Raw genomic sequence first — 19630 nt, 5'->3', positions numbered from 1 at the left:
GAGAAGTGGGAGAACCTGAGCCCTCAGTTTTCCTTAGTCCCTTGACGTTTTTCCCCTGAGGATCCCTGACCAGAGGTGCTTTCAAATCCATGTACAGACCCACCTCTGGATCCGACTGATGTACCTGGGCCACCGCTGGAAGGGGGAAGCGGACAGTGCCAGGGAGTCTGAAGTTGTCTCCGGCCTCTTTTTTGGCCACCATTTTCGGAACCAATATGCTTGTTCCATTTGGGGTATGACCCTCCGTTGGGGCTTTGCTATCACTGACCCTTTGGTTTGGGGGAAGGAGGAGGTTTCAGCATGGATCTGAGGGTGTCCAGGCGTGCAGATGGGCTCTGCTAACAGGGGCCGCCCCCTGCAGGCTCCTGCCATACTAAGCGATCAGCGCTGATGGCTGCGGATCCGGCAGTACCATGATCTTGGCCTTTTCCCTGCTAACGGAGCTCAGTACCTTGCGTGATCTCTTGCACTGTGTTTTAGCTCCCGAGGGAGCTGGGCAGTGCTGAAGAACGGGAGAGAGGCTCTCACATGCACAGAAGCAGCTTTAATAGGATACTGGGCGCCCTGACTTGATTTGTAGTTTTTTTTTAAACTAGGTCTACAACCTCTCATGAGCCCCACTTTAAGCACTGGAGCGGAGGCTGCGGCAGGCTTAGCCATACGTTCAGATCCTTTAGGCTTGAAACCAGAGGGCTTGGCAGCTAAAGCCGGAGAAGCAAGGCTGTGAGCAGGTTTTATTGCCCCTGACGAGCTCTCGGGGTGGAGGTGCTGTGAGTCTGGGTATGGCACAGCAAGGTGGAGAATCTCTCCCTGCTTCCCAAGCAAACCAGGCACCCAACATGGGTGTCTGAAGCCTCTTAAATCCTGGCCGATTCCCTTCTGGATCCGTGGATCCGGGCTAGTACAGGTATAAACATAAAACCCTCTGGAATGAGTCAGAGCCACCCATGGAGGTTTCTGATCCGTCTGCAGCAGCAGCAGGACGGGGCCCAGGTGGGCAGAGCAGCACACCCCCTTTTATAGCCCCGGCCTGAGGCTGTTCAGGAACAGCGCAGGGAAGGCCAGGAGCGGGCGGGAGAGGAGGCCCACAGCCACGAAACGGCAGAGCCCCCCGAAGTACAAATCAATCCGCTGTGGGGGATGAGGGGGAGCGATGCTTAGCTTGCGGCGCTGATGTGGCGCAGGTCGAAGGCCTGCGTTACCCCCCCTGCCAGTTGCAGGCCTCGCTCCCTTGCACTGCGGCTGAGGAGTGCAGCGCTCTGTTTGCGCTTGGCTTTGCAGACTTTGCCCGACAGAACTTGCTGTGCCGGCTCCAGGCTGCAGAGCTGAGTGCTCTAGCCAGGCCAGCACTAGGACCCTGTGGGGTGTGCGGGAGGGAGTGGTTGTGGGAGCAGAAAAAGGAACTCCTTTATAAGCCGGTCAGGCACTCCTCCTGCTGAACCAGGCAGGAAGGGAAAGCCTTGCCCAAGTGCAGCTGTTGCACCCAGGAGAAAGCAGCCAGCATTCAGAGCGCCTGACAGGAGAGCGGGTGCTGTGCCCTGAGCAATGTGCCCAGGGTCTGCCACTCACACCCTGTTGCTTCCTGGCCTCCCCCAAGAGAACCACCACCACGGCTTCCAGAGACAGGCACTCTGACTGTCCTGAGGAGGGGAAGATGGATGAGGAAACAACAGGCGACTCTGAGACCTTGCTGGAAAAGCCAGGGCCGGCTGAGCTGAGGAAACCGGTGCTGTTCAGAACTTACAGGCGGCGATGGTTCCTGCTGGTGGTGGTCTGCCTGCTGAACTGCTCCAATGCCATGGTGAGTACCGGTGACACCGCCCTCAGCGCTTAAACCTGTTTTCTTGTGGAAACCTGACATTCTGGTCTGGAACAAGCCTGCCTTTCTGTGACACTGGTGGGGAGAGAACAGCCCTGTCCCAGCTAGCATCTGCAGCAGACGAGCTTCTAAGAAACAAAGATTTGTCTTAATGCATTACCTGTGACAATACACTGTGTCCTAAGCGTCTGTCTAGGCAGCAGCCACTTGTGATTTGAAAAGAGATCTGCCAGAGCAGAAACTTTACTCAGTGTGATGAGCTAAAAGGTGTGGCAACCTTAACTGGCCGAGAGATTTCACAGCAAAACTAAAATATGGAGAACGCTAACTTCAAATGGATTTAATGAGGAGGAAAAAATCTGATCTAAGCAGCCTGCAGAGGATTCCTTTGGGAACGTCCCTTGTCTCGTGTATTTACATAGTTTGTTTGGGAAGTTACAAAGAACTGTTTTCCATGGCAACGTAACAGCAGCAAGCATTAGACAAAACCGAGCTGGAAAATACACTAACACAGCTGGTATAAATTTAACAGTGTGCTTGGTTAATCATTCCTGGTTTTTGTAGGCTGCTTTTATTATTTTAAAGTGTTTGGAGAGCTTGGATGGGTTATTTGAATTGGAATCCTGCCACAAAGGCCTAGTTCACACTAGGAAACGCTTGTCAGTTCAGCTATACATGTAGCCTAGAGGCAGCTTGTACCAGCAAAAGGGTGTTTTGCCAGCATAGTTGATTCCAGTTCCCCAAATAAAATAAGATATACCACCAACAGAACTGCAGCTACACTAGGGCTTTTGCTGGTATAAATCATAGAATCACAGGGTTGGAGGGGACCTCAGGAGGTATCTAGTCCAACCCCCTGCTCAAAGCAGGACCAACTCCAACTAAATCATCCCAGCCAGGGCTTTGTCAAGTCTGCCCTTAAAAACCTCTAAGGAAGGAGATTCCACCACCTCCCCAGGTAACCCATTCCAGTGCTTCACTGCCCTCCTAGTAAAAAAGTTTTTCCTAATATCCAACCTAGACCTCCTGCACTGCAACTTGAGACCATTGCTCCTTGTTCTGTCATCTGCCACCATTCTCTTTGGAACCCCCCTTCACGTAATTGAAGGCTGCTATCAAATCCCCCCTCATTCTTCTCTTCTGCAGACTAAATAAGCCCAGTTCCCTCAGCCTCTCCTCATAAGTCTCATGCTCCAGCCCCGTAATCATTTAAATTAAAAAAAATATTTAAAAAAAGAAAATCACACCCCTAACCAATATTACTACACTGGCAAAAGTTTTAGTATAGACCTGGCCAAAATCTTGTACCTTGGTCCAGGACTGGCCTTGGCAGACCAGTGGGGGAAGCCAGGACGTTGTGTCCTTGGCTCACAGCAATGTTTCTTCCTCTGAGAAATTTCAGTCACATTGCAAGAAGAAATGAAAAACCTTAAATCATTTTAAAGTCAAACATACTTGCCAATGTCGTGTCTGCAGTGATGTGAACATGGATGGCATCTTACTTCATACAAGTAAAATACTGGACATTTTAAATGTAAGAATATAAGAATTGCCATATTGGGCCAGACCAGTGGTCCATCAAGGCCAGTATCCTGTCTGCCGACAGCACCCCATACCCAAACTGTGGGGGCGGTGTACAGAACAGGGCTGTTGGAGTGATCGACCTCTGTCTTCCCCTCCTAGCTTCTGACAGTCAGAAGTTTAGGGTCACCCATGGGCTAGTCCCGTGGCCCCACCCCTTCCACACAAGGCCCAACCCTCTGCAGCAGAGTCCTGAGCCCCCCTCCCACGGCCAGAGAAGTCCTGGCCTGGCTGGAACTCAGAGCCTCCCTGCCCCCACCGCTGCCAGAGCAGCCCCGGGCCAGTGTTCCGTGGCAGAGCCTTCCTTGGCCTGTTATACCTGCCGCCCATGGGGTCACCCAGAGCATGGGGTTGCGTCCCTGCCCATCTTGGCTAATAGTCAGTGATGGACCTATCCTCCATGAACGTATCTAGTTCTGTTTTGTACAGTCAACGCTCTTCAGCAAGGAACTCGAAAGTAAGAACTGAGCACACTAGAAAACCTAAACTTGCCACCAACCAAGTGCAAGTAACGCGCGTCTTCTCATCTTGAACATGCTATTTCCTTGCTGCTTTTCCAATCCACATCACAACACTTCCTTTCTCACCAGCAAAATACAATATGGGATCCCCCTGGAAAGCTGCCTGCCAAAAAGCAAAGTGGCTAGCAACAGGAATGACAAGATCACACCAGACTGAAATGGTGCGAATGCTATTAAACGGCATTAACGACACTTGCTGCTTACAGGCGCGGGTGTTCCCTAGGTACACTGAGTAGCTCCTCAGTCTGCAAAGAGCTAGCAGAGCTAGTAACAGAGGAAGGTGCTATTCAGCACGAGCAAGGGTGGCACAATCCAGCCCAGAATGTTTTAAAGATAGAGTTGGAAATAGCTTGGCATCGGTGAGTGGGCATTAGCTTGGTTTCCTCACTGGCGTAAAGCAACAGACTCATCTAATTCTCAGAAAATGGACCAAATGTGCTTCCTTTAGAGCCTCTCATGAGCTGTTTATGATCTGGGTTTAGAAAAATTGGATTTATCGGACAAAGCAGGCGCCTTTCCTGTAAGGGCTCGCCTGCCCTACGAGCACAATGCAGTTATTGTGAGTGCTTCAATGCTCTGATCTAATCCTGCCTTCAGACGGGATTGAATTGTACCCCGGCAGCAGCTTTCCAGAGCTGTCAGCTCACGTGCGCTCACTCCCACCTCCTGCATGTGAGCAATCCCAAGGGGCTACTCGTGGGCCTGTGTTTACAGGACTGGGGACCCTGTTTGTATAAGTGCAGTCTCTGCATAGCTCTCCTATACTGCCTCAGCCAGGGATCAAGTGGCTTTTGACATGCCCGCAGAATGGCACTGTAACAATGCAGGACTCACCCCTGCGGCGCCTCCTGCTGGTCACCTCAGGGAATTAGCTCTCCAGCCGTTGGAGCGCCCTCTGCAGGCCGGTGTCCCGCTAACGCTTGGCCCCCGTGTCCCTCCTGGACCCGGTGCCCTGTTATCTGGGGCGCTGCCCCCTGGCAGTAATCCCTCAGTCTTAGGGTCTCCCCTCCCCACTATCCCCACCTCACCTCAGTATCAGGCTACTGCCAGTCATTGTCTAGCCCCACACCCTGGGGCAGACTGCAGTATCAGCCACTCCTCACTGGCAAGGTTGGGTTTGGACCTGCTGCCTTGGCCTACCCCTGGGCTGCCCTCTGCAACCCCCAGTACCTGTTAGCCCAATGCTAGGCCGCAGCCTGGGGCTTTCCAGGCTGGAGCGCCCCAGCTCCTCTGCCTTTCCCCAGCCCTGCTCCCCTCTGGTACCCTGCCTCTAGCCCCCTGCAGCCAGGCCCATCTCCCTCTACAGCCAGAGTGAGACTGCTGAGCTCCTGGCTTCCCTGGCCGCCTTATAAGGCCCTGTTGCTCAGTTTGCCGCATGGTCCCAGCTGCAGCCACTTCCCCAATCAGCCGGGGTTTTGCTCCCTTCCCCAGCTCCAGCCCTCTGCAGGCCTTATCTAGCCCCTTCAGGGCTGGAGCGGGTGCTCACCCCGCTACAGGCACCAATAGGAACACCGTGCTGATACCTGGGAGAATGAGCTGAACTGAGTTGCACAGGTCCTGGGGCCCTGTTCCCGGGGCAAAACCAGTGTCAGATTGCAGGAACACAGGCAGGCAGGGGAGCTCAGAGAATAGCGAGAGCTGGAGAAAGGATGACAATTCCCTGTGAATGTTTTATTCCAAAAGTTTTGCAAGACTTGTAATATTTGAAAACGGCTGCCCAGTCCTACTAAGCTGGCAAATAAAGAACTAAACTTTAATCAATAAACAGGTGCAACTTTTATTCCACCAGTGCCAGCAACAAACAGTTGAGGTGCAGCTGGAAAGACTTGGAGCCTAAACTCATTGCCCAGAGTCAATGGGAGTATTTTCATTGGACTTTGGGTCAGGTTCTAACAGTGAGGGGCCTGACAAGTTACTTGTATGCTTAAGTGCTTGCAGAACCAAGCTATACACACCCAGATGTTGGCTAACTGACAGCTAAGGGTGGGCATGAGAATCATTCACAAATATTAGAAGGGCTGAAATATGATATAAGAAGAGAGTGATTGGGAGAAATAGGATGAAATTAAGAAAGGGAAACTCTAGGTTAAATATCTTGAAAAATCTGACTGTTAGCGCTAAGATTGGGGAACAATCTCTCCAGGGAAGTGATGGAAGCCCTGTTTGAGATCACAGCTCTAGGAAATACATGGCAGGAAAGGGGATGAAGTAGTTGTAAAGATGGAAGGTTTCTGGCCAATGGGGGCTGCGGAGCCAGCGCTCAGGGAGGGGGCAGCGTGCGGAGTTTCCTTGGCCGCCCCACACTTAGGGGCCGCAGGGACATGCCAGCCACTTCTGGGAGCCGTGCAGAGCCAGGGAGCCTGCCTTAGCCCTGCTGCGCTACTGACTGGACTTTTAATGGCCACTAGGTCCCTTTTCAACCAGGCATTCTGGCTGAAAACCGGACGCCTGGCAACCCTACCTCATGGGTATATAAGGGGCAGGGCATCGCCAGTCAGTCTTATATGACAGAGATAAATCATGCATGCAAATCGTGCATCCAAGTCATGAAATTATTGCTACAAATGCAATAAAAAATAAGGTAGTCAAAGGTTTAACAAATGTGGGGGGTGGGATGCCGAAGACGCTCCTCACCTGGGGCACCGTTTGGTCTAGGACCGGCTAGATCAAAACTGTGTGAATACTGGACACTTAAACTGGGTCCCCTCCACAGTGTGCAGATAGAAGTCTGTGCTGGCTTTCCTCTTGGTCTCCTTCCCAGCCCCCGAGATTCAAACCCTCCTGCTGCCCAGTCAGCCTCTTTGCCACCCTCCGGACACTGGCCGGGGGGTGGGTGAAACTCTCTCACCCAGTATGGCTCCACGCCAAAGATTGAAACACGGTAAAATGTGTGTTTTAATAAATCCGCCAGTGTAGAAACGCTGCGATCTTAAAACAGAAATAAAACCAGTGAGAAGGGAAACCCCCCCACACTGCCAATTCGGTCCCATTTGGTGCCAGTCTCAGATTGTTCTGCAGTGCCTACGTACCAATGACTACAACCTTGGAAAATCAAGATAGAATTATTGACGTTCTCAGATTTAAGAGCCGAAGTATACAGAGGTGCTCTCTCTGCTCCAGCTGTCCACGGGGGTCTCCAATGTGACAGAAAAAAGAAAGAAAAAAGAAAAGAAAAGAAAAGAAAGACACTTAGGTACATGATGTAATAAAGTGCCCATGCAGCTAAACACTGGCCCCAGTTCCTTGCTGCTCTGCACCTCGTCACGTACAGCTGTGCACAGTGGCTGTGTGCCGTTGACATTCTGCTCTCGTGCTTTGCGGCCATTGTACAGATGTGCAGAGTGGTGGGGAATCGGACCCACAACGCTGACTTAGAACCTAGGCATAAGGAAAGCTCTTCTAGCAAAATGTCCCAGGTCTTATTACCCAGGTCTGTATGTGGCATCTTATTAAACTTAAACCATAATACTTGGTACTCCGCAAACGTGAAAATGTAGATATTGCCCCAGTACGTTTGGGAATTTTTAAAGTAAAACTACAATAATTTCTATAAGGCCAATATACTGTAGGAAACAATTGGCTTTTGAAGCTCCTTCCTTATTTAGAAAATGCAATAAATTGGCCTTAATTAAATCCTTGCCCCACAAAAGCTTGTGGCTGAAACAGCCACACTTGTAACCAGGCAACAAGCAAAAAATGTATTAGGGAGGGCTCAGGGGAGGGAGGTTGTGGCAGGGAATATTCTGGCTTCAAGAAAGGTTGTATAGGAAAAAAGTTGGAGTGAAGCTAGCTACGTCTAGTGAGCTAATTCCTTTAAAAAGAACTACCTAACTCCTCTGCCCGACACCCAACTGAGTCTTAAATCAAAAGATCACGTAAGAACTTTCGCCTAGAACTCAAGCAGCAAACAGAAAAAGGGAGGCCAAATCCAGCATAGAAAGTCCATCCCCTGAGCCCTTCCAGGTCCCTTGTGCCAGAGCTGTAGTTGCTCAGTTGAGGCCAGTATTGCTGACAGATGATCGTAGGAAGAACACGGAACTCAGTGCGTCTCTGGAGGCTGATCTGATTTCCACACACCCGGGTGTGGTCAGACCTCCTGGTGCGATCTGACTCACGAGGCTGGAGCAGGAGGAAATTCCCACAGAGCTGTACATACTCCATAGCTGGACATAACACCCCAAAGGGTCCACACACTCCTTCTCCAGGTTATTCTGCACAACCACACACTTGCTACGTGGCTCTGACCCTGACCTCTGCAGAAAGACAGAGCAGGGTTGATTCGCCCCGAGGGGGTGGGGGTGAGCATCCACCCCCTTAACCCCAAGAGGGGAACAGATGATAGTGCTGGTTCCACCAGGGGTCGGGGGGAGGGGAGGACAGTTCTAAATTCCAGCCAGGGCTCCATAGCACCCCTGCCGGTAGCAGGCAGCAGTTCTCTGTATCTTTGCGCCTGGAGCACCTCACTCGCTTTCTGGGCTGCTTCAGCCAGCTCTGGCCTCCCAGTGTGGCTAGGGGGTCACTGAGCTCATTCTGGGAGGATGTCCTGCCAACGGGAGAAGGCAAGGAGTGAATCTGCACTGCAGACACTCAAAGTGCCCCAGGGTTAAGCTACTTGTTCGCGGCAGGCTCGGGGCCAAATTCTATTCCCAGTGCATGGTGCAAGTCTCACTGACTCCCCTGGGATTGCACCTGTGTAACTGAGCAGAATCTGGCCCTCAGCCTCTGGTGAGAGAGACATTCTCTCACTGTTAGCCAATGACCTCATCATACTAGTGAGTAGCGAAGGAGGGAGGAGCAAGTTGGATTCATGCAGAAGGACTACGCGTGCATGACTGAGTAAAACAACGCAGCCAGCCTTGCCTGGCTGGCTTTGTCGGAACAGGTTCCTGTAAAGCCAAGCCCTGACTCTGGGGCATAGCACGCTGTTAGCTTTGAAAGCCTGCAGAAACAAATCACATTAGCTGTACAAGCTTCCCAAACACATTGCCACATCGTGCAATGATACTGCAGCCAGACAGCAGCAAGCTAATTTGCCTGGAGGCTTCATTCCAGCAATCGCCTACACTAGGTGCCCCTCTAGTTAATGCTGTAAAATGGCTTCGCGTCTAACCCCCGGATTTTGGCAGGCTCACTACGGTACAAATCAGTTCACATTTTTGACTGACTCTCCTGGCTGCCTGATGTTTGGGTGTCTCGGAGTTGGCTGAAAATGCTGCCCCTGCTGCAAAAGAAACATCCCCGTAATGTTTTCGATAGGGCTATAGCTAAATGTAAGTGTGAGCAGTCCTCACTGACAGGTCTTGGGAAGCACAGAGATGGTGTGTTAGACCCATTGCTACAGGGAGGTGCCAGAACTCCCGTTGGAAGTCAGGGGTAGCCCCCTGGCTACTCAAGCAGGCAGGGAAGAGAAAAGATGGTCCCTCAGCCAGGGAGCTGGCCGGGTGGGGAAAGGCAGCGAGAGAGGAAGGGGAAAGATAGCCAAAGGTGGGATTTCAGGCTACCTCAGAAGGATGAAGAGGTGAGTCCTGAGTATGAAGTGGGGATTGCCAAGAAGCTAGGGAGCCTACTGGGAAACAAGGCAGCTCAAGAGCCGCAGGGGTGGAGGGAGCAGAGACCTGTGGTCACGGGGATGGGGGTGCTCCAGGCTCCAGCGGGGGAAGAGTCCTTGGGTGGGGGGCGGGGCCAGCCAGGGGCTAGCCTCCCCCAGCCAGTGGTTCACCCACCGCCCATGCTTTGGTCTGACCCAGTATGGCCGTTCTTATGTTCAGAGTGTAGAGACGGCAATGAGGAAAACTTACGTCACAAACATTTTGAGTGTAAGATTAGCATGACGGGGGTTGAGTAGAAATCCAGTACTTTCCTTGCTCAAAAGTGAACACTGCACATGCAGATATGAGCTCAGCTTGGACTCCCCGTTTCAGATCTTCTTGGGCTTTTCTGTAGAATAGAGGGGCCCAAACTGGACCATGCGGTTGGAATCCCACTAATGCCAGGACTTTCCAATCTCAGTCCAAACTCTTCTGGGCTCAGGCACGTCCATACGATTGATCCAAACACAAGACCCCAACAACTCAAATTGTGGACAGTGTGGTTCTGGATTTCATCTAATTTGTTAGGCAGCTATGATTTCCTACGAGAACCCAAGGGCTGCAGAGTTACACTCTTAGAACTGGGGCAGGATATTTCAGGCTGCGACGAAGAGGCAGGCGGATCCAAATTCCTAACAGCGTTGTTTTCCTGATGTGAATCATCTCACACAAGCCTAAAAGTGTTAATTCTCCCAAACATTGCCAAATATTTCCCTGTTTGTACCATCACAGTATAGTTATAATTAAACATTTCTCTTGGCTAGCGAAGCAGCAGTTCTGGTCTCTTGACACTTGGCTCTTTCCTGAAGTGAGTCCCTCTAGTCTAGCTGGCAATTTTAGCACTCGCACTTCCACTGAGGCGGGAGTCCTTTGCACAGTTACTTTGATTATCGAACGAGTAGAACCATCTCAAACTCTCAGTTGTGCAAAACAAAATTCCACCACACATGTTTGTAGACCACAGTACGCCTCATCTTCTGAGGCAGTTGCTGCTGGCACTTTGTTTCCCACACATCAGAAGCACTTTCTAAAGACTGAGTTGAATGCAGTGCCATACTGAGAAGTGATTCTTTACCTAACAAGTTTTAAGGACAGGATGCGCATACTGGGGCAACTTCAGAACATCTTATCTCCTTTAAAGCTGTAGCCATCCTATATGTTTGTCTGATCCTCCTCCTCCACAAAAGATGGAGAGATGGATGCACACCCAAGCAGTGTTGCTGTACTGCACATTTAAAAACCTTTTGATCTTTCTGGTTCTGCAGGTGCCTGCAAATTATCTTCTATTCAAAGTTTTTACATACCGTCATTTTTAAATTGTGTCAATGTTTCTATTGCAGCTGTACTAGCAGCTCTTAGAAGAAAGCTAGAATAAGATCCTATCTGCAGGGTCTTCCTTGCAAAAAAGAACTTGTTTTGGGCCTGTCTCTCTAGTCCTATGCCTGATGTGAACATCAGTTCCGCAGTTTGAGTTAGTGCATGTCAGGGGAGAAAAGTCTCAGCCTTTAAAAATATTTCCCTTGCATTTAAGAATATACTTTCAGGTTCCCACGTTTAAATATAGGAACCTCTGGTTCTTCAAGCATCAGGGCACAGAGGAGAGACGGCACATTTTGACTCGTCAGCAAGAGAGTCTTTGAATTAGTTTATTGCTAGTGTCAACAATGAACGAGAAGCCACACACTCTGGGCGACCAAGCACGGATGGGACTAAGATAGGAACTCCTGAGTTCAAGCTCTGGGTCAGACACTGACTAACCGTGTACCCTTGAGCTACACTCTAAAAGACAGATTTTATGGCTTGTCCGCTAGTTCTGGGTGTGTGGTGTTTGGGTCCCATCGTGCACAGCTAGCACCTGATATTGAGATGGATGAAAGCAGCGGGGTTCTCAGAATGTTCAAACAATCCAGCCCCTTTAAAGCATCAAGCTGAGTGTTCAGATGAGGCACCCAAAGCTCATGGGCCCTTCTGGAAGTGTTGGCTTTCACCTCTGTCCATTTCAATATGGAAATAACACTCCTTATCTGACGGGGTGCTTGGGAAGGTCAGGTCCCGCACATCACCAGTGCTTAGGGGAATAGGCTACTCCGGTGCAGGAGGCAGGTGTAATGTGGCTTTTTTGCACTCGGTGTAAGGGAGGGCCGAGCTCCTGCTTTCAGCTGTGCTGAATGCTCCAGCGGGAATGCGTCCATGACTGCACTCACCAGCCAGTGGCTGCAGGGCTGTGCTGGGGAACCTCTCCCGGGGGGCTGGAAACTGGCTGAAGTTAGCTCTGACTGAGACTGCTCTTCGAGAATCCGCCAAAGAAGGAAAACACTAATCTGTGCTCAAACCTGCTTATGAAATGTATCCGGAGCATATTTCACCGAAAGCTGAAGATGATCTTTAAGAGCTGCAATAGCTTCAATCAAATTAAATGTTGCAACCTCACCCCCCCCCCCCCGCCCACCCGCTGCAATTAACTGGACAAAAGCCTGAGATTTAGCGAGTTCTATGTGTTTATAATCTGTTTGGGGTCTTGGTCCTGTCTTAGCTCAGGGGGCTGGACTTGATGACGCCTCAAGATCCCTTCCAGCCCGACATTTCTCTGATTCTGTGCAATCTCTAGCTAAAATAGGCTTTGAATTGAAATGTTCTGTGGGATGAATTCTCAGTGTTGACCAACTGGTCTTGAAAAACATTGACACAAAGTCTACACAGGCATTCTGAAACTCAGACAATGCCCCACATCTTTCAGCGTGGTTGGATGCTTTCAGGGAAAAGTTGCCCGATATTGAAAGGTGCTGAGCACCTGATTGCAACAGGAATTCTGGGCGCCCAGCAAAGCAGGCTGATGATCCAGGTGCCAAAAAGTCAGATTTAGGGGAAGAACTTCAGGCACCAAGTTTGGAGAAATAGATCAACGTGCCCTTAACATTTCCCTTCGTGGGAATGGAGGTGGAGATGGACTGACACGTAGGGTGTAACGAACCCCTTTATACTGATAGTTTGTAGTTACTCTTCAACTCCGAGCCTTCTCAAGTGGGTAAATATTTTAAACTGTAAGCTACCAGCTCTCTCGCTAGCAGGGAAAACGCGGTGCGAGACAAGCTCTGCTCTGGCGGGATAAGACCTCCATTTAAACCAGCTGTTGACACTGATCTCATATGTGCAAATTATGTGAAAGAAAAAAAAAGCTCTCTTTTTAGGGCTTTGTAGCGACATCCGTATTTAAATTCACAAGACATTGTATTCTGAATGCAGACAAGCTGATGGGCTCAAACGGCACAGCGTGAGCACTCCATTAGCCTAACTAATAAAACAGTATTCATATAAATTGCCTAACAAACTATGTTGTAGCTACCCAAAGCATCTCTGCTTTTGGTGATGTGTAGCTACACGCTGCAGTGAAAAAAAAAGCTGCATCCACACTGCGGTGTGTAGATACAAGTGTCAGTAATAAGCTGTGGCAGGAGGAAGGCAGCAGGACACTACATGGTTAAAAGTAGCAGAGTAGACAGGCAGGCAAGACTTGGGCAAGACGAGAACCATATACATGTATTGGCATACATACCCACACCCTCCCAGTGTGGCTTTACTCACCTAAGGTGTGCCTTGCAGTCTACATCGCTACTTAAACCCCGCTGGGGGCGATGGGGGTCCCACCCGAGTGCATATTCTACATGCCTCCAGAAGCAGCGTGCAGTATACACAGAGCTTTAGAAACCACTTCAAAGGGCATATTTTGACGCCATTTGGAAGGAAACGTTAAATCTCAAAATTGGGGTTTTTAAGAAGGATCTTGTATTATCCAGTGCGGAATACAGATAATTCCATCAGTTCTGGATAGCTGCAGATATCTGCTACTGACATAAGTGGAAAGATCCCGTAGCTTGTTAGTGCTTGGCCTATGCCACCTGCTAGACTTGCAGTTATAGGTAAATGGTGCCCCTTGTGAAGCTGGGATGTCTAAAAGTCTCAGTCCTTTAATATTTAACATTCCTGCATCACAAGGGGATGCAGGAAATACCTGGTGAAATCATATGTGTGCGCTACACAGGAGCTCAGACTAAGATGATCATAGTAATGTCTCTTATGGCCTTAAATTTGGCATTATAATCAACAGCATTTTTAAAGGGGATGATGGAGCAGACTATAAATGCCTCTGCCCTCACAATGGCTGGGTGCGTAGAGTACAACATCCACGTAACATTCTTTGTAGCAAACTCTAGAGTGTCTCTCAACTTGTAGCTGTAATCAGCGATTAAGGGCCAAATTCAGTCATGACATCACTCAGCAGGGGTGTAACTTACATGTCAGTCTAATTGACTGTAAGGCAATCTAATGGGGCCCGCTCAGCTTTCTTACAGTAACTCAGTGGGGTTCCTCTGGGTTCACACCAGGGTAAATGACCAAACTTGGCCCAGGAAGTCCTAAGCTGGTGATGTAAATACCGTAGAAAATTGGGAATTACACCAGATTAGGCTCCCTACCATCACCTCTGACTCTGACCCAAATGGTGACCGTCACCATGGTGGGGCACCTGCAATGAAGACGACTCACTGAGGGACATGGTGGGGGCGCTGGCAGACTGGCCCTGCAGGGGAGTTTCTGCATTCATGTGCCATCCAGTGGCCGTACTCTCCCCCACCATCCTGCCCCCCGCCACTGGGGAGTGGGCTAGGAGCCAAGAAAATGCTGATCACTGTGACCACAGCAGCAGCAGAGATTCTGGCCTTTGCACTGGACTAGCAGATGGATGGGGGCTGATTTCCAATGGGGGCGAAACTACACCACCGCCTGGTGTCCCTCCAAAGCACAGTCATGCAGGGATTGAATGGGGCAAAGCTCACGCTGGCCGACCGAGTGTTAACTCTTACCCGCTCTGTTCTGTTTTTGGCAGCTGTGGCTGACGTTTGCTCCAGTGGCTGACAAAACAGCAGCCTACTTCCACATCTCCATGGATACGATTAACTGGCTGTCTCTGGTGTACCTTCTCATATCTATCCCATTTGGCCTGGTGGCAACCTGGATTCTCGACACCGTGGGACTCAAGTGTGCTGTAAGTTTGAGTGAGAAGCTGCATGAACTAAGTTGGGGGCATTGTGTATTTTTGTATAGGCAAGTGTAATCTTTGCTAACTAATACTCTGAATGTACGTAGCAGCCCAAGTCATGGCATTCTGACTAAACGTTGTGTGAGATGAATGTATTTAAAACTATCCTTCCTACCTTGCAATGAATAGAATCTGGTCCAAGAGGAAATGAAGTGGGGAACAACAAGAAAATAAAACACAAAGGAGAGTGGGAATGACTGTCTGCTACCTTCCCCTTTCTCTCTTTAGGGCCGCTAATTTACATTTCTCCCTGAACTTCACTTGTTTGTATTTTTCACGAAGTCTTTCCTGATAACCTGAAACTTCATCAAGTTACCATGAAGCACTTAGAAGGGGTCTCTGCCCCATACCAAACAAACTTTAGTCAAACATGAACTTGAGCAGAGTATTGAGACCAGATGCATTATGGAACCTGAATGTCTGGCTTTATTTCAGTCGTCCAACTGGGATTGGTTTTGTTGCGCATTTACCAGTGTCTTTTGAGGCCAGACGCTTCCTAAATTAGCCAGGACTAAACTTGCTTGTCATGTGATAAAAGGTGGCTCCATGCTACCTGAGGCTCAGCAGACCTGAGTGCATCTTTCAACCTGTGCAAGCCCCAGTCAGTTGATGGCCCCGGTGAGACTGTATGGAATGAAAGATGAAATAAAACAAGGGAGTATTTCTGATGGAACCACAATGCTGCCAGCACCTCTGCACATGTCTGAAGGGCAGGGAAGGGATTAGGAGCCTGGGACATGCCAGATTGGCCATCTAGAGTCATGCCACATCTAGAACTTAATTCAGGCTGCAGCTAAGTCAGCAAGTGACTCCAGTCCCTCTTTACTTGTTGTAGGTGATACTTAGCGCCTGGCTGAACATGGTTGGAAGCGTCATCCGGACTTTCAGCGTCATCAGTTTCCTGAGTCTGGGATCCCTGACCTACACGTACCTGTTTATAGGACAGTGCCTCTGTGCTCTGGCTCAGCCACTTGTAATTTTTTCTCCAACAAAACTAGCGGCCCTGTGGTTCCCAGACCACCAGAGAGCTACGGCAAATATGATCTCTTCAATGTGTAAGTAACAGCTACAAACATGCCGAGCTGGAGCGAGGTCACTCCATAGAGTGACGCGAGGCCACGTACACCCCAGAACCTGCCTGGGGTGTACGTGGCCTATGGAGCTGTATTATAGGACTGTGTTGGTCAGTTGATCACTAAAATCTTCATGTCAGCTATTCACACTCAATACTTCACAATTACAGCCCTTCCTGGGGATCTCTCAGCAACGTGTAAGTGAACTAAAGCTTCACAAAACCCCATGAAGTAGGCAGGTAACTCCACATTGCAGATGGAGACCAGGTCACATGACTTACTCATCACATGGAAAGTCTGGAGTAAAACCCCCAGACCTCCCAGTCTCTTCCCCCTGCCTTAGTCACAAGACCGTTTTCCTCCTGCAAATCCCATGCAGGCTGCTAATAGCTCAGAATAGTCACCAAACCTTAACCCATCACTTGAACCCAGCTCCTCAAGTCAGCAGGTGTCCAAATCACAACTGACTTGAGCGGCTAGCTGCTTTGGCAGTGTAAGGGCTTGTCTACACGGCACCACAGTCTGGACTACAGGGCTGTGAATTGCAGAGCACTCTGAAGTGGTGACCTCTAACTGCCCCATGTAGACCCTGCTGGTGTGAACAGGGTCCTTCCACCTTGTAATTAATACACACTGGTCTTGTAAAGGAGGAAGATTAACTGCAGGAAAGGGAAAAGAAAAACCAAGAACACAGAAGAAAGGAAACCTGATAACTTAATTTTCTCCCTAAATTTGAATAGTTCGTTTCCGGTGTTAGAAAAGGCTGTGAACAGAAACTAGTTCATCATAAAACATTGCACCTAGAAACCATCCTTCGCTGTGGGTTTTTGCCATTTGCAGAGCTAGCTTCTCTCCCGGCACAGTATTGCTATTGACAGCTCTCTCCATTGCATGCAACAGCTAGTTAAAATCCCTAAAAATCAAAAGCATCCCTGCTCTTCTCCTGTTGAAGAAACGTGCACTGGAAAGGTACGTGCTACAATTAATATTGACTACCTAGCTGATAAATGTCAACATTCCTTAAAATCTCCGAGCATCTTTAAAATGTGGGATATAATCTGTATAGTGTGTGACGAGTCCCTGTTATTTTTAATGGGATGTCACTTGGAAAGTTGCTTTGTGATGGCTTGAAAAATAAATGGTGGTGTCAGATCCAGGTATTGTTCATTACTGAGAAGTATGAGAGCAGAAAGTGCATCGTGCAAACACACTAGAATATGGTCCAAGATAACTTGCCCAACACCTGCTATTTCTGTTGGCTCCCCAGTGGCCCTAATTAACCAGTCTAAACAGAATCCTCTGCAGTCATGGGAAAAATTGAAATGGAATCAGAGGTAGCCTGGATTGTCTGGCTGAGCTGCAAGGTGCTTATAGAAGTCTACAAATTGTTCCAGTTTGCAATGAAAAACCCTCTCTGATCTGGTTCTTAAATCTGCTAGCTGTGTAGTCAGATAATTGCATTACAACAGTGAGATGAAAGTGCAAGCAGTGTAAAGTACTATTAGATGTTCAGTTAGTGGCAACGACCGCGGAGACATTATGCGGTAATACACCGGTACGTTTGAAAGTGGGTCAGCTAGTAATGAGGTATGTTGCATTTTACTTGAACTTGGCAAAGGATACGCGAGTCTGTGCTGCATAGCGTCTGGGCCTGTACTGGAACTGCAGGCAGACAGCAATTGGACTGACAACTAGAGTTGTTCCATCTTCATGTTTGTTCCTTCCGTAAGCCATTTACTGGGGCAACTTGGTGAGAAGGGATGAAGAACCACTCAAAGGCCAGGGCGGATGTGTTTTTACCATGCTTTGGGGGGAACAATTACATCAAAAAGTGAAGGCGACACAAGAACAAATGGAGGTAAAGTGACCGGGAATACATTTAGGCTGAAAATTAGAAGGAGGTTTCTAACCATCAGAGGAGTGAGGTTCTGCAAGGCCAAACACCCCAACTAGCCTGAAGAGGGAAAGCTTGACAAATTTATAAACAGGATGATAGGACGGGATTGCCTGCAGTAGCAGGGGACTGGACTTAATCCTGCCTAGTCTTATGTCCCTAGTGGAATTCCAGGTAAAATTTCCAGAAAAGGCTAACTTAAGTATTTTTGTGAGTTTTACCCTCCAGATGTAACCTCACAGAGGTCTTGTTCCTGATCTCCCTCCCCCACCAGTCATGGCTTCATTTAAGCTGAGGATGCTGTGAAATGGATGTCTCGTGACATTTTGGTAAATGTGTAACACGCTCTCAATTTGTATAGAAAAACATTGTCTTTTTTATTTCAATCCAGCTAATCCCTTGGGAATTCTTATCGCTAACTTGCTGTCCCCTGCACTTGTGTCTGAAGGAAAAGATATACCACTGATGGTAAGCGAAAGCGGATTCATTAGTACGCAGTGTCATTTGGGTTTATATATTCAGTAGCATTGGAGCCAGGCAAGCTGGTTGTGTGTCTTTGCTTTGGGTTTCGTAGCTTGGACTGTACGCCATCCCTGCAGTTACAGCCTGCATCCTAGCCACGGCTGGTGTTCACGACAAGGTCCCTCCAACTCCACCATCAGCAAGTGCCACTCATTCCACCTCGCAGTCATTTTTCACAGGCTTGAAAATGGTAAGTCAGAAGGGACCATTATGGTCATCTAGTCTGACCTCCTGCACAATGCAGGCCACGGAACCTCCCCCACCCACTCCTGTAACAAACCCCTAACCTATGTCTGAGTTATTGAAGTCCTCAAATCGTGGTTTAAAGACCTCAAGGTGCAGAGGACCCGTGCCCCACGCTGCAGAGGAAGGTGAAAAACCCCCAGGGCCTCTGCCAATCTGCCCTGGAGGAAAATTCCTTCCCAACCCCAAATATGGCGATCAGTTAAACCCTGAGCACGTGTCATACAGTGCAGAGAGGTAAACCCCGGAATCCAACATAGCATCCTTGAGAGGTCACCAAGCCCAGTTCCATACGCTGGGGCAGGACCAAGTGTACATACTGCCTGGCCTGCATGGTGTCATTGTCACCCTCAGCGATCCTGTTGTTGTGGGCAGGCTAGCAGGTGGGCGGGTGCTGAGATTTGCTGCCCAAGTAACTTGAACCTATTTTTTCTAAACCTACGTTCTGAACTTTGCAGCTTCTGAGAAATAAACCATACGTCATCCTGATGGTCTGTTTTGGAGCAGGGATTGGGATGTTCACCTGCTTTTCGGCTCTTCTGGAACAGATCCTGTGTGTGAGGGGGTATTCAAATGTAAGGCCTTTTTGCATCTTAAGCATTATTTGTTATACAATTGAAATGAACCTCCACTAATTACAGTGATCAAAACAAGATGAAGCCACTTGATGCGGTGCACTTGTCTACACTAGCTTATCAGTATTTGAGATTTGCTAACTAGCATACTAGTCTGGTACATTATCAGTCTTTCAATATGATACGTTATCTGACGTTTAATTTGTATCCTTGGCTGGGTCATCATTTGTGGATGAAGCTCTTCTCTTGCTGGATTTTACTTGGTAAAATAAAGGCTTTTAATTGATTGTATAGGAGTTAAATACAGCCCCTTATGCACCTCTCCCAATGTGCAGATATAAGGCAGAGGCTCAGACAGAGGTGAGAGGGAACTGGAAACTCAAAGCAAGGTGGACTGGGTTATTTCATTTGGCTAAGGCCGTATGTGTCCTTAGCCAAATGCACATAAGCAGAGGAGGTCACCTCTCAGCTACATTTATACTCTCCAATAAACATCTCCCCCAAGGCCCTCTCTTGTGGCACAGCCTTGCATTGGTCTCCAGCATCAGTGTGTGTGGCATGCAGTCTCCAACACAGCACGGTCACAGCAAAACTCATAAGCGCTCCCTCCATTGCAGTACGTGATCCCAGGGCAATGGGAGGAGGATGTGAGCTATGAATTCTTCTCCCTCAATTCCAGGCGTGTTCAAAGGGAAGTTCAGGAGGCTGTACATGGAAGG

At 49.0% G+C, this 19630-nt stretch overlaps 1 protein-coding gene across 1 annotated transcript in view; it reads left to right on the top strand.

The window, feature by feature from the left end:
* Window positions 1-1437: 1437 nt before the first annotated feature.
* Window positions 1438-19630, top strand: part of SLC49A3 (solute carrier family 49 member 3) — a 35659-nt gene continuing 17466 nt past the window's right edge. The window contains exons 1-6 of the mRNA XM_039545921.1: window positions 1438-1801; window positions 14392-14550; window positions 15440-15659; window positions 17963-18039; window positions 18146-18283; window positions 18795-18911. Coding sequence (XP_039401855.1) covers window positions 1655-1801; window positions 14392-14550; window positions 15440-15659; window positions 17963-18039; window positions 18146-18283; window positions 18795-18911 — 858 coding nt within the window. The 5' untranslated portion in view covers window positions 1438-1654. The remainder of the gene's footprint in view (window positions 1802-14391; window positions 14551-15439; window positions 15660-17962; window positions 18040-18145; window positions 18284-18794; window positions 18912-19630) is intronic.

Source organism: Mauremys reevesii, linkage group 6 (genome assembly GCF_016161935.1).
Source record: "Mauremys reevesii isolate NIE-2019 linkage group 6, ASM1616193v1, whole genome shotgun sequence".
Taxonomy (NCBI): domain Eukaryota; kingdom Metazoa; phylum Chordata; order Testudines; family Geoemydidae; genus Mauremys; species Mauremys reevesii.
The sequence above is the reverse complement of the archived record's forward strand: the minus strand, read 5'-3'. Positions and strand labels throughout refer to the sequence as shown.